At 36.5% G+C, this 14796-nt stretch overlaps 1 protein-coding gene across 1 annotated transcript; it reads left to right on the top strand.

Moving 5' to 3' along the window:
- Positions 1 to 22: 22 nt before the first annotated feature.
- On the top strand, positions 23 to 11418 carry LOC146167067 (glycerol kinase-like). The gene is made up of 16 exons (XM_083390865.1): positions 23 to 306; positions 524 to 597; positions 884 to 990; positions 1056 to 1133; positions 1430 to 1509; positions 1785 to 1922; positions 2877 to 3056; positions 4254 to 4289; positions 5212 to 5284; positions 5848 to 5966; positions 6358 to 6436; positions 7128 to 7309; positions 7840 to 7984; positions 8619 to 8756; positions 9765 to 9866; positions 11374 to 11418. Exons 1-16 carry the CDS (start codon positions 244 to 246, stop codon positions 11376 to 11378), a joined length of 1599 nt encoding a protein of 532 aa, XP_083246991.1. The 5' UTR covers positions 23 to 243; the 3' UTR covers positions 11379 to 11418.
- Positions 11419 to 14796: the final 3378 nt, after the last annotated feature.

Genomic DNA, 14796 nt, shown 5'->3' on the forward strand with positions numbered 1-14796 from the left:
AAGTTATGAGTAGATTGAAGACTACTTCTTCTTGGACACACCGAAAGTATGACTAGATTGGACTGTTGTCCATGATACAAGTCTGACAATATACATAAAGTTGAAAGTGTTGTCTTGTAAAATAACAACAATTTTTTTTACCTAAATGCTACTTTTAGTTGTCTATATTTCTGTATTTTCATACAATGTTAGGAGCTAGAAAATAAAAGTGGTTAGAGTTCAAAGTATTTGTCAATTTGTGCAATGGAGGAGAATTTAAATCTGGTTGGGGCTGTTGATCAAGGTACAAGCAGCACCAGATTTTTGGTGAGTAGTTCAAGTTTAAATTTCAATGTTTTGCTTGGTCATACTTTTTCATTGGCCATTGTGTTTTGAAACTTAACAAAAAACAAGCAAGTTTAGTATCATTGCCAGATTAATAGTGTGTAACAAGGGCACGTATCAGTCTTTGAATTCTATTGCTTTAGTTTTGCTTGACCTAAGCATGTTTCCTGAAAATTCAACTGTTTACATGTATTCAAAGGTGTTTGATGCAAAGTCTGCTGAGCTTCTTTGCTACCATCAAGTGGAGATTACACAGCTTTTTCCACATGAAGGGTTTGTTACCTTTTATTTTTAACTTTACAAAATACTTAGTGTTGCCCAGGTTAAATAAAATATTTACCAGTTTAATTTCAACCCAGCATTGCCAAGGTTAAATTAAGTAAAAGTTTTCTTTAAAAAAAAAATAATAATAAATGTTAAAATTTTTTTAGATAAAGGTTTTCTTTAAATTTTTGTTTGACTGTTCAAATATATACTAGTGCAAGCCTTTTCTTAGATTCCTGACAAGCACTGTTATTGATGGCATTGTTTCTTTGAAGTTTTAATTTTTTTTATTTAGATGGGTTGAAGAAGACCCAATGGAAATACTTCGGTCTGTTCACGAGTGTATTGAAAAGACAACAGAAAATCTGGGAAAGATGAACATATCTCTGAAATGCATAAAAGGTACATTTTTTTATATATTGAACGAAGTTAAAAAAAGCGATTATGTTAAATTGATTTACTTTCAGCAATTGGGATAACAAATCAAAGAGAGACAACTGTAGTTTGGGACAAAGCCACAGGACAACCATTGCATAACGCTATCGGTCAGTAACTCCTATTTAATGCCACAAATAATGTACGCTAGTAGGTTTGGTATTTTGTTACAAATATATGCCCTTAATTCACTAAGAATTAGAAAAAAACAGGAATATTTATCAATACTTTTTGACGGGAGTTAAGTACGCCAAGTTTCTGCTCGGTGTGCTCGGACAACCTAAACACCCCAAATTTGGCATCCATAAAGTATTTTTAATACTAAATAGTAAAACTGACAAAATTAACAGTGGGTTTTTCTAAATTTGTTGATTGGTAAATGTGTAATTTATATGATTCCTTTTAGTTTGGTGTGACAGTCGGACACAGTCAACCGTTAACCATTTGATTTCAAAGACGCCAAATCACTCACAGGATTATTGGAAGGTGACTTTAATATTTTATTGTTGTATGTTTTTTTATTATTTTTGGTTTTAGTTAAATATTTCATGTTTAACAATTAAAAATCTTTTATTATTGTTTTTTGTTTTTTTTTCGAATAAAACATGCAGTTAGGTCTCTTATGCCATTGGGCTGCTATAACAACTTCTTAAAGTTTAAAATTATATTCTCAATACCTCAAGCAAAGATATTGTCACAACTTAAAAAAAATTGCGTGAAATCTTAAACTAACATGGCTATTTCTCTTACATTTTTTTCAGAAATCATGTGGCCTCCCGATTAGCACTTACTTCTCTGCTGTCAAGTTGAGATGGTTGCTTGACAACCAAGCAAATGTCCAAAAGGCATTCGACGAAGGAACAGCGCTATTTGGAACAGTCGATTCCTGGCTGCTTTGGGTAATTAAAGCAGGAAATCGCTTTTAATGTTCTTAAGTTGACTTATTTAATGTATAATGTTCATTTATAAATCGCTGATAAATATCACACAAGGACTCTGTCCAAATAGTAAGTAATAAGAATGTCTTGAAATGAAGCTTATTGGTAATTATTTTCAGTTTACTATAAAAATTGCAATTTCTACCATTATGCCAATTTTTTTTTATAATTGGTAAGATTTTTTGATTCAAACAGTAAAATAAAGCTAAGCTACATCTTTCCTCAAGACAAAAGGCAGATAGTAATTTAATTCATGTAAAAATGGCATTTTATCTTTAGGTAAAGCATGTTTAGATCTAGAGTAACCTTGGTTACCTATTTGTCTTTATATAATATCAGTATAACTATTTTCCCTCCTGAAAAGTGTTTTATAACGTCATGCAATATATTGAATCTGATGTACCACGCTCATCACTCAATTGCTGATTGAGTCAAACAGATGCTCGATTCATTGTTATGAAATTTAGGCAAGCAAAGACTTGAAAAACAACAAGCATGCAGTGAGATTTGAACTCACGACCTCTTGCCATGCCGGCATTGTTTATTCTCTACTCGCTCTCCTCCGAACCTGGCAGAATCGTTTGCGATGATCCCAGGATGATCGGAGGAATGGCGGTCGTGAGTTCAAACCTCACTGCACGTTAGTTGTTTTTCTAGCCTGGCCTTACTTGCATCACTGATCGACACATTCAGTTAGTGTGAGATGGCTTCCAGAGTACTATAAGTACTATGATACGTAAGCTGTTATCGTTGGGTAAAAAGCGACTGGAGAAGGGAAAGTGCTATATCACAGTTGTTGTAATATAGTACATATATGATAGTATGTGTGTGTTTCTTCCTATGCTAGGGTAGATTTGATTTGCAATAGGTGTGTAAGTCCAACGCAATAACTGACAAAGTCTTTTTCCTCACCAGAACCTGACGGGAGGAGCCAGCGGAGGCGGAAAACACGTGACCGACATCACCAACGCATCAAGGACGATGCTCTTCAACATCCGGACTCAGCGCTGGGACTCGGAGCTGCTCGAATTTTTCGGAGTACCTGCCTCCGTGTTGCCTGAGGTCCGCAGCAGCGCCGAGCATTACGGAGATATGGTAAGGTTTGATTAATAATTTCAGTCGTGTAGAGATGGGTATAGTTGTGTTTGAGTAAAATTGCTGTTGGTCTGCTTAAAAGTAAATGTTTCGTATGGTGAGACACGGCGGCTAATGCCGGTCGTAGGCTTTGGCTATGGGTTGATTGCTATTTTAGTTTCTGTGATGTTTTGGATCAGATTTTATGTCAGTGCACAACAGACATGCGTCCAACTCTGACCTAGCCATTATGAAGTCTGATACGTTGCTGTGAATTTCCTTTAATTAACTTGTGCACAAGAACAGGATAAAACAGGGAAGGTGCCATGGTTAGTTCTCAATGCGCTTAAATACTAACCGACATAACTTAGTCGGCAGAACATTATCCATTATGAGATGTCGTGATTTCAAATTCACTACAGGCTATTAAAGTGCACATTAATGCTTATTAAAAAAATGCTTAATATTGAAAAATGTGGCTCCTAATATAGGTTATGAAATTACGTTCATTAGATTTATGCCTCATGCCTCCGTAAAAGCATCACTTTTTTGAGGATGTAAAACCGGTTTATTACTTACTGCAAAAATCATGAAGCTTAACAGTTTAAGACGTAGCCTTAGGCCTGTAAATTTCATTATTTGATTGCATGCGATCGAACCAAACGTCATAAATGCATCTGATTAAATTTCTCGCAGTCAACGACAATAAAGTTCCCGACGCTGGCGCGGTTTAGCACTAAACCAGGCCAGGCGTATCTCATGGACTGAAATGAACTGAGTGTTCCATTTATACAAGGAAAACCAAACCAAGAAAGTAAATAACACAGGCTTATACCATCTTTTCATTGTCCATAAAGAGAAACAAAATACAATTTAAATATATTTTTACCTAAAAAATTGATTACCTATTTTTTAATTTTATACGCATATAATTTGATTATACAGCAAAAAAAATAATAATAACATACAAAAATGGCAAATTTATTTAGCTGATTCGAACGCTGAATATTCGGTGTTTTTTTGATTTTTTTTAATGGGATACATTGGTAAAATGATTAGACTTCATGCTTTTTGCCGAAAAGTCATTTGACTAAACTTGGTTTTTATGCGAAAAATTCGCAAAACATAATAAAAAAACACAAAATGAAAAAAAAAACAGTCGCCATTAACATTTACGTAACGATTTTTAACGGTTTAAATTGTTTTTTTGTTTTGTAGTGCACAGGAGTGTTGAAGGGCGTTTCGTTATGCGGGGTAAGTTTGAACGACTGTAACTTGTTACCTTCAGTAACCAGTACAAACCTTTCTATAAACCACACATATATACAAAATTGTTGTTTGTATATACCATTTCTATAAACCACACTTTTAAAATTGTTATTTATATATACAAATTGTTGTTTATATATACCATTTCTATAAACCACACTGTTAAATTTGTTTTTTATATCTACAAATTCTTGTTTATATATACCATTTCTCTAACCCACACTGTTAAAATCGTTATTTATATAATATATATATATATAACAAAATAATACAGTTACTGCAATTGCTTGGCGGAATGAACAGCTTGCATACTTGTTAGCCATGCAACAAAATTTACAGCAAATTAGTAAAACGTTTTTCATTTGAATAACGTTGCAACATTTATATTGGACTATATAGCTGAATTATAACATGTATTGTAATATGGTTCTTGATTTTACTTTTGTCAAATTTGTGTGAACTAAATCCACCAAAACCATTGGGGAACAATAACAGTAGAAATTTATTGTAAATTATAGGATTTTTGACAAATGAAACTTATGTCAAAACCACCCTAGATTTGAATTGGGTTTGTTTTTGCAATTGTAGAATATTTTATTATTACTTTTTTTAATACTTTTATTACGCAATAAACAAAATACAAGACCGACGAGAATAAAAATAAAGCGCAAACCGAAAAGCTACTGGTTTGGCTCAAGGCCGGCCCATTTAAGTTAGGAGTTTTCTAGATTAGCATGGACATATGTTCTTAGTTACTAAAATTAAAATATATTCTTACCGAAATAACCTAAATAAAAAACATACAGATAGATATATAGCGCCATTTTTCAGAAATTCAGGCCATCCTTTTTTCAGACGATAAACCTAATAATATATATTTATTTTTTAAATATACTTTCTCGCGCAGTGCCTCGGAGACCAGCACGCTGCCCTGGTTGGTCACACTTGCTTCAAGCCGGGAGACGCCAAAAACACTTACGGTGCGTTCCCTTGGTCCCAAAGTGCTGATTTGCACAAATCGCGTTGGCTTGTCATTACGCTTGGTCGAATTTCAAGCTTCAACGTAGTTGGCGTTCTTTTCTGTTGTTTTTGCCAGCTGATATTTTTTACTTTGGGAGCCGATTGTTAACATCGTCAGCAGATTTTCTATGACAGGCGATTGCAACATTAAGGTTTTCGCACAGGTTTTATCTCTTGACACCTTTGGAAAAGTTTGTTTGACTTGCGAGTTGCGACGGACCAAGCTTTACTAAGTTTTACTGAATTTTCTCCAAAGCCAATTTGGTTGTTTTAGAAAATCACATTTAGTTGCTGTATTGTTTTGCGTGATTATAAGTTCGAATGCGAATGCCAGTGTATTATAATATCCGAAAGAGAGTTTCGCTACAAAGCAAATTCACAATGTGACTCCCTTGGAAATTTAAAACGATACACCAGGTCGTCGCGACGCCCAGTTTAAGAAATTCTGATGTTTTGCTCAAGGCACCCAGTTTGAGTACCTCATCTGTTTTGCTTAACTATACACTTTATTTGTGTGACGCAGGCACCGGCTGCTTTCTGCTGCAGAACACAGGGAAGCGTCCGATCCAATCCAAGCACGGATTGCTCACCACCGTTGCTTATAAGCTGGGGAAGGACGAACCAACTTTCTACGCGCTCGAGGTTCGCATTTTTTCTTCTGTGTTGTTCTACTTTGTTTTGTGTAATCGCCTTTATTGAATGTTAAATGCAAAATTTTTTGGTTGCACGGCTTGACCAAGGTAACCATTTATTGACCTATTTTAAAATGTTTTACCGATCTTAAGTGACAAATCACCAGTCCTTTCTGTCAAACTAAATTAGTTTTCGAATTATTCGAACAATTTATTATCTCAAGCAAAGGCTGGCGCTCTATTTGCAATTTTCTGATTTGTGCGATGTGTGGCCGTGAGCAAACTTCACTGCAGGCTAATTGTTTTTCTAACCCGCCTTGCTTGTATCATAATGATCGACAGATTCGTTAAGTCTGCGATGGCTTTCTGTTTCTAATTCGTGTTGTCGAATTTCGACGCAGGGTTCGATCGCGGTTGCTGGTGGACTTGTGAGGTGGCTCCGTGACAACCTCGGAATTATCAAGGAAAGCGCAGAAATAGGTAGGAATGGTCTACTTCCACTTCTTTTGAGCCATTCTGCTGACGACCATCGTATGACAAAACATAATGGAGGCAGAACGAGTACACAAAATAGATGGTTGCCACAAAGTGCTCAATTGTCTCTTAATGTCTTTTATCGATTTGTGTATAATAAATATTTTAAAAAACGTTACGCAAAGTTTTAGTTAATAATATATAATAATAAAAAATAATAGTTAGATACGACAAAAGCACACTTGGCGGCTAACTGTTGTTTAAATATGTCAATAAATATAACATGTGCATATTGTGGATAGTGACTTACATCCATACCCTGTGAGTATTGTTAATATCCTATCCTTCGACTCGGATAGATTTCTCCAGTTATTTTGTGCCCAAACATTGGCACTAGATATGTCCGATAATATAGTATCGAGGACGATACATGATTCCAAGTGGTGGTATCGGTTCTCGAGGCAACTAAATTGAACGAAGGTAACTAAAAGTCTTAATACTAAAGCAAAATTTGACCCAATAAGCTTTAAAAAATATTGAACATTTTAATTTTATATATGTTGTTTGTTGGAGCATAATAATGACGTCATTGGTATCGGATCTGACCGCCATACTTCTTATGTAAAACATTGGGTATCAGTATCGGACCACAATGTCAAGCATCGAACATCTCTAACTAACGCAACCTTTTCCGCAGAGGAGCTGGCACGTACGGTCCAGGGCTCAGGTGACGTAGTGTTCGTTCCCGCCTTTTCGGGTCTGTACGCCCCCTACTGGCGGACGGACGCCCGGGGGACCCTGTGTGGCCTGACCCAGTGGAGTACCAAGGCACACATCGCCTATGCCGCCCTGGAGGCCGTTTGCTTCCAAACCAGAGAGGTATGTTTTTCTTGGATGGCTTGAAGTTGCTCTGAACTCCATACTAATTTTAAAAAAACAAGGTTTTTTTGGTTGATTCATAATTTCTCTGTCGCTTGTGTTAATATAAAAGCTCTAAGGCAAATTGACTTGAAATTCTATTAATTTCAGAAGTTTGGCAGCTTCTGCTTTATTTGACATGCATGTTTTGTTTGAATATTACTCCTGCCTAAATGGCAATCGTGCTATGGCTTTTGTTCGAAATTTGTTGGTAGTTAATACTGCTGTGAATAATGATTATGTAGAGCATACAAGTTGAATGCCTGAATTTTATTGTTTTACAGTCGAATTCAACTAAATACATAAACACAGAAAGTGCAATTGCAAAAATATCTTTACAAAATCATTACAGTAAATATGATTTTTTAGGATTGTAAGGTGTTATCCGTCTTTTATTTCTGCGAAAAAGTTATAGTTGAAGTGTCTAAAGTCCGATATTGCATTTTACATTTTTAAGTCCGAAGGGTAAACAAAATCTCAACATATTTTAGATCATCGAAGCAATGCGGCAGGACGCGTGTGACGTAGGCGAGGGCGGCGACCAATCACAGTCCTCCACGTTGCAAGTGGACGGCGGGATGACCAATAACGAGTTACTAATGCAACTACAAGCCGACATTCTCGCCTGTACAGTGTGTAAGCAATGTGATTTGAAGGATTTTTTTGAAATATGGCCATTAGGAAACTCAATCGTTTAAGGATCTGCGACGTGCAAAATCAGTATTGCAAAACATACAATTAAAGTCCGTGTTCGTAAATGGCCATGTCCCGATCAAGTCATTACTATTGCAAATCAAGACTAAGTAAGTCATTTGCATAATAGGATTTTACAGTTCCAAACACATTTGGCCAAATGACTAAAGTAAATAAAAGTGAACGCGCAAATTTACTTTACTTTACTTTAGCCATTTGGCCAAAAATAAAACCTACGTCAAGTTTAGATAAAAACAGCGACTTAAAAAGTCAAGTTATTCCCTAAAGACATAAGAACTTGCAAAAAGTTTTATCAACTTTAAAAATTTCCCAGAAATATATTTTTTTAACCCTGGATGGAGCAAATCGAAACAGAACAGTGTGTAAAATTCCCTGCTAAAGGCTGCTGTTACAATTATCGTTAATTGCCTTGTTTGTGTACGCCTAAAATGTGAGTACACTTTTAGTCGTAAATATTTGTGCACATTTCGAAAAAAAGTTAGACGTGCACATTGTGCAAATGAATGTCAAGTCTTCTGTACCATCAACGGCCTAAAACGTTTTTATCGTTTTTTAGTAAAGCCCTCAATGCCTGAGTCTACCGCCCTGGGTGCCGCGATGGCCGCCGGTAAGGCAGCTGGTGTGTGGAGCCTAAAACCTGAAGACCTCACCTCCGTCACCTTCCAAAGCTTCGAGCCAACCAAGGCGGAAGAAGGTTCGTTTCGTGTTTGTACCCTGAATTTTTTGTTGTACGCCGTGTTTTGGTTATGTTGTGGAGAATTGATGGCCCAGTTTTTTTCTTTTCTGTTTAGTTATCTGTACGCCTTACAACAATAATGTTTTATCAAGTTTTAACCTACAGCAATATTTTATTAAAAGTGTTACCTTACAACAATAACATTCTATTAATTTAGGCTGAATTTGTTCGTAAAAACTGACCTAAATAGCGTTTGATATAAATTTGTAGACCTCAAAATGAGCGATTCTACGAACGTTGAAATAAAGCTAGGTGAACTTACCCAATAGTTTTGACATCACATGTTCAAACCTCATAAAACCCAGCAACAGGTTGATCTCGTTCTTTATAGGTCAAAATAAAGGATTATGTTTAACAACTTTATTTTAGTAGAAACCAAAAATTGTGTAGCCTGTACAGTGTACATTGTAATATGTCACTGAATAAAACTATTCGGTGAATAAACGACGTAACAAACTGTAACACAAATACTATTTAAACTTAAAAAAAATGTAAAGATAACATTAGCGCAAATAGTATCGCGATCTGATCTGATATCAAATGACGTCATTACTATTCTCAAATAAGCAAAATAACTGAAATTAAAATGTTCAAAGATTTTTTTTCTAGGTTATTAGGCCCAAATTTGTGTGAGTGTTATAAAATTCAGCCACGTTCAATAGTTTATCTATTGTTCGGTAAATTACTTTCAATGTAGATATCGCTGCGGACCACAAACCACGGCTTAAATTTGTGATATTCGATCAGCATTGATATCAGCCTAGTATCGGACGAATACTGATACTGCCACTTGGTATCGGGTATCGGCTCCGATCCGATATTATCGCATATCCCGATATAGCATTATACAAAATCTGTATAAAGGTTGCGATTTGTTTGTCGACCTGCTAGCATTTTATCACATTCTTCATCTAAAAGAAACGCATGAAACTTTCGCAAACTTTATTTTCTTAAATTTTCTCGCAGAAACCCGCTCTCACTACAAGAAGTGGAAGCTGGCCGTTCAAAAGTCAATGGGCTGGCATTACGGAGACGATGGTGACCCTTCGTCCCAGCAAGGCACAACAGGTAACAATGGTCCCGCGCAAGCATCGGCAAATGCCAGGCGATTCTTTCCCGGCTCGTTTTACCTCATGTCCAGCTTTCTGTTACTTGTCGTCGGCCGTTCGCTCGGCCGGTGATAGTTTTATCGCAAACCTGTTTAGGTATGTCCGTTGCTTGGGGTTATATTCTAAAACCAATGTTTTGGACAATAAGTACTGCAACCCTATACCAAAATACTTTATTACTCTAAGCAATTATGGACAATTGGTCAAATTGAAACGTGCGAACGTAATGTTTCCGGTTTGTCCACCGAAAAATTGTTTTAGCGCTGAGAAACTTACTTGACGTTATTTTTTTTACAAATACCCTTTACAGTTTAAAACGCTTAGTTGAATCGCAAACCATGACTGAAATTATTAAATTAATTTGTATCCAATCGTCAGCAATACCACCCAAGTATCGGATGAGTATCGATGTTACCACTTGACATCGGGTATCGGCTACAAACCGATATTACCGGAAACCCCTAGCCATGTGCCACCCTTGTTTTTATCCAGGGTAACTGCCTTAGCCTTGTTTAAGTGTTTAAATGCAAGTTTTTATTGTATGTTGTCCTGCGTCGCGTTTTTTACCTATTTTGTTCTTTTGACTTATTTGTATGTCGCTGTGTTCGTCAGTTTGTCTACAAAGCGTTCAAACCTTTGCTGTGAGTGACCAAGTGTAAACCAGTGTTTCTTAAAAAAATGTTTCAACCATTTGGGTGGTCGCCGACTGCAGTAGTTTTTCATGGTTAGTTTTATTGAGATTGGTTCTGAACAAATTTCTCAGTAATTGGGAAACTTGCGAGAGCAATACGCTGTAATGGATTGTATAAATAGAAGCCAAACTGTCTGATGCTAATGTTTTATGCCGTGTTTGCCTAAACTTCTCAGTAACTAAATTGGTTCACTAAAGCTTATTAGGGTCGCCGCAAAAAAAACCTTGAAAAACACCCTTTTTTGTGTTTTTTTGCGCTGTAGAGTTGGGTCTATGTCCTTGAATGCCAACACTTCCAATGCAATTTTCTTCGAATAGTTTGCCTTCTTAGCTTTTTCTGCTGTGGTACGCTTCAGGTTTAAAGAAAATCACCTTTAATTTTTTGAAAAATTTAAACAGCGATAATTACCAATAAGTTTTACATTTTCCTGAGCAATTTAAAACGGTATTGCAACTGAGATGAATAGCTAACGCCATTTCACATGCTACTTATAAGGTTTGGTCAATTTTGTAACACCCTTACCCTACCGACTTTCCAGAAGTGTTTCATATATTCTTCCAACATGTCAAATTTAACGTTTCTAAATTAATTCCCGTATTTAGAATAAAGCAATCCACGAATTTTTAAATTAATACATAAATTTAATTCACCAATAATTATATTTTTTTACATATGCAATAGCGGTGGTTGATCATTATTTCACTGCCTTACCTATAACTGTGTGTTCTTTGTACACTTTTGCAATAAACTTTGTGTTTTTTATATCACGCACAGAATGAGCCATCGCCAAGAGCGCCATCCTATAGCCTTATCAGGACCTGTATGATGTAAGAACATCAGGGGTAAAAACTTTAAACACTAATTCCGCAATTGCACTAACAATTAACCAGAGTAATTGTCACGGTGAAAAACTAATTTTGTTTGTAGTATAAACAGCATTGATCGTTATCACAAGGGCGAGGGTTCAAGCATTTCATCCAAGTTTTGGATTGCGAATATTCTAAAGCAAACATGTCGAATCATTCATAATTATTTTTCAATAAAAAAGTTTTTATTTTTCTAATTCTCTTTGTTTATATTTTGAATAAGGTGACGATTTTTAAATCGAACAGTGTCCCAATTTATTTTTTTAGAAATTCGTCATTAAGCGCCATATACACGTTAAAAAATCTCAAATAAACATCATTCTCAACGTGTGCCTTAATTTATACTCATCCGTAGATAAATAAAATCTCACAAGCAAACTACCCTGGGTACTTGCGAAAGTTGCGATTCACTTTTTAAACAGCATGTCTTTAAAAATTTCCAGCAAGAACTAAACGCTATGTTCGACTGTTCACTGTTTAATATCTTTTAGAAAAACAGGCGCGCTTATGCTTTTGGTCTTATGAAAGCATTTCCACGAACAAATTTTGCAAAGCAAACCTCTATTTTTTGTCTTTTTATTGCCTTCACTCTTCCAATCCATGTCTTTATGTTCAAAAGGTGTAGCCCGCACGGGCCTATAAAGTGTCTAGCAATACACAATCTCTTAAGTTTAGAAAGCTTTTTTGATGTTCGGCGACTAAGAACTATGGTGGCCATCTTGATTTTTGGACGCATTCATTGCAGCTAAATGATATAAAATATTTAGTTTTCCATTACGTTGGTCCAAATCATCTTTGTGGGACATTCTTCGTAGACGTAGAGGAATAAACATGTAACCGCCCTTTGTTTGATCGTCCATATGTAGCGATTGATTTTATAGCGAATTGCTGCTTTTTAATTCAGTGTTTTGTCGTCCTAATAAAGTATACAATGCTAAACACTTGGTTGAGATGCTTTACTGAAAGTTAAATGAGGGTCTCGAGAAAGAGCTTTGCAAACTTTGAACTGATTTAGAGATCCAAACGTTCTCTCAACCATTTTCTATGCAAATGGCACTGCTGTGGATAAAGCTTCGTTATTCTAACTACTGAAAAAGAATTTTTTTTTTTTTTATTGTAACAGCCGGTCTAAATGTAGTTTTTTTTTCTAAATGAGGATTCTCTTATACTCCGATTGCCCCCCTTTCTTTTCGTGTTGCCTTAGAGTTTAGTGGCCAAAATAGCCCACGTATTCGTATTTGCCATATATAAAATTTTGCCAGAAACACTAAACTATGTCGTCTGCGTGCTTTACTTAACAAGCGTGTTGTGCTGCGCTGTGAGCTATATTCGTTGAGTGCAGTACAGCTTATTTTTCAAATGTAAATGAAATTGCGCAAGCAGATAATATGCACGTTAAATAGTCAAGGCAGTTTCGATTGAATCATGTAGTGCGGTGGTCAGTGCCCCCTTGTTAAAACATATAGGATACACGATATGTTGTGCAAAACGTACGTTTTCTGAGTTAACAGACAATGGATTCACAATTAACATGCTACGGCTACCCAGAGTTGAACTATAGGGAGCAAATAAGAAAACAACGTTTCCAATAACGTTTGTTATTTCCAAAAGCTACAATTGTTTCGAGAAAACACAAGAACTTTATCGCTTAATTGTACTGAGTTGGTGGTTCTGTAAGGAAACCAGCAGTATACAAACTCTTGACATGGAATTTTTAAGTTTATCTAAAATCAGTTATATTAATTCCTGGACACTTTGAATTCAATGCAGCCAATTAAAAAGCTCATTATTGCAATATAGGGCAAAGCGTTGCATTACGTTGGTATAAATAGTCTTTGTGACACATTCTTTGAAAGTTACTGAAGTTGTAACCACCTCCTGTCAATCGTCGGTATGTATATGTTGGTTTTTATGAAACTTCCTGCGTTTTAACTTAGTGTTTCACAGACTTCCTAACAAATTATACAGTGAACTTTTGCTTTTACTCAGGTGTTAAATGAGGATCTTGTTGCGTAAATCGTACTGTGGTGGATAATTGGCTTTGTAGTCCGGATAGCTGAATCGAAGGCCCTCAACGTTTTAAGGTCATAACACGATATTTTCAACACTTATATTGTTATTGAGAATTGGGTGCAGCATTCTGAAAAAACGTCATGTTCGGCGATTAACATAATACGGCTATACGTACAGTCGACGAAAACGCGTCGATGTGCCTTCATTTGTCTGTTCCTAAATCGTTAAGTTACTCGAGCAAAGCGCGAAAAATATCGCTTAACCACATTGAGTTCGGTCTGTAGCGATTACTCATGTTTTGGGGCTCGAAAGGGTTTGCTTGGACTCTCATATATTAGGCATTGTTGACAAACCCAAGTGAAGGTCAGTAAAACATGTATTGCACAAAGTGTGATTTAATGAGATTTGTTTTTGAATAAAATATATCGCTGACTTAGGCATTCATAACAGAACCACTCAGTGTAATGTAGTTAAAAATTCTACTGGAAAGTGACGGTAGCCTATATCCTAAGCTTAGTACAACGTACTCGAAAGTACTTTTAATTGACAAACTTGCTCACACGAAAAAAAGTAGAAGGATCAGTTCCAGGGCTGCGGAGTCGGAGTCGGACTCGGGACTCGAGGAGTCGGTTTGTTTTTGCTGGAGTCGGACTCGGGACCCGTGACTCGAGTAAGACCTTGTAAAACTGCCGGAGTCCCGAGTCCGACATGCGCATGCGCAGTACCGAATTTTAAAATTGATATGGCCGCCAAATGGAAATTGTAAAGGTGGAATATTATATGGCGAAATATTTTCCAACCATGTATTGTGAGTGAATGAAATATACGACAACCCTATAAGTGGATTGCTGAATATCCACGTTATTTTAGTTACGTAAATTGGTGAAATACAGGCTGTAGAGTTCGGGCCGGATTTGGGACTCGACAAAATCGCACATTTGACCGGGGTCGGACTCGGGACTCGGGTTTATTTTTTTGGCCGGAGTCGGACTCGGGTTATTTTTAACCGACTCCGCAGCCCTGATCAGTTCACTAGAATATTGTGAAAGCAGACGAGATGCAAAATTTGCCGTTTCAGCACAAAACTAAACATAAATGATACGTAAAGTGTCCCTTACCGTGGCCAAGGGTGCCGCACGGTACTTTCAGGAATTCCTCAGATTCACCGTTGGCCACGCTGAATCTAGAAAACAAGTTGAGAAAAATGCAGCAATTGCTCTTTTGGCAATCTATTAGCTCTAGTACCATCACAAGGCCAGGAGTTCATTATCTGAAACCAAGTCCCTGGACCACTTGTTGCTGTCAAATGAGCAATTTA

The sequence above is a fragment of the Ascidiella aspersa genome, chromosome 1 (genome assembly GCF_963924565.1).
Source record: "Ascidiella aspersa chromosome 1, kaAscAspe10.2, whole genome shotgun sequence".
In the NCBI taxonomy this organism is placed as follows: domain Eukaryota; kingdom Metazoa; phylum Chordata; class Ascidiacea; order Phlebobranchia; family Ascidiidae; genus Ascidiella; species Ascidiella aspersa.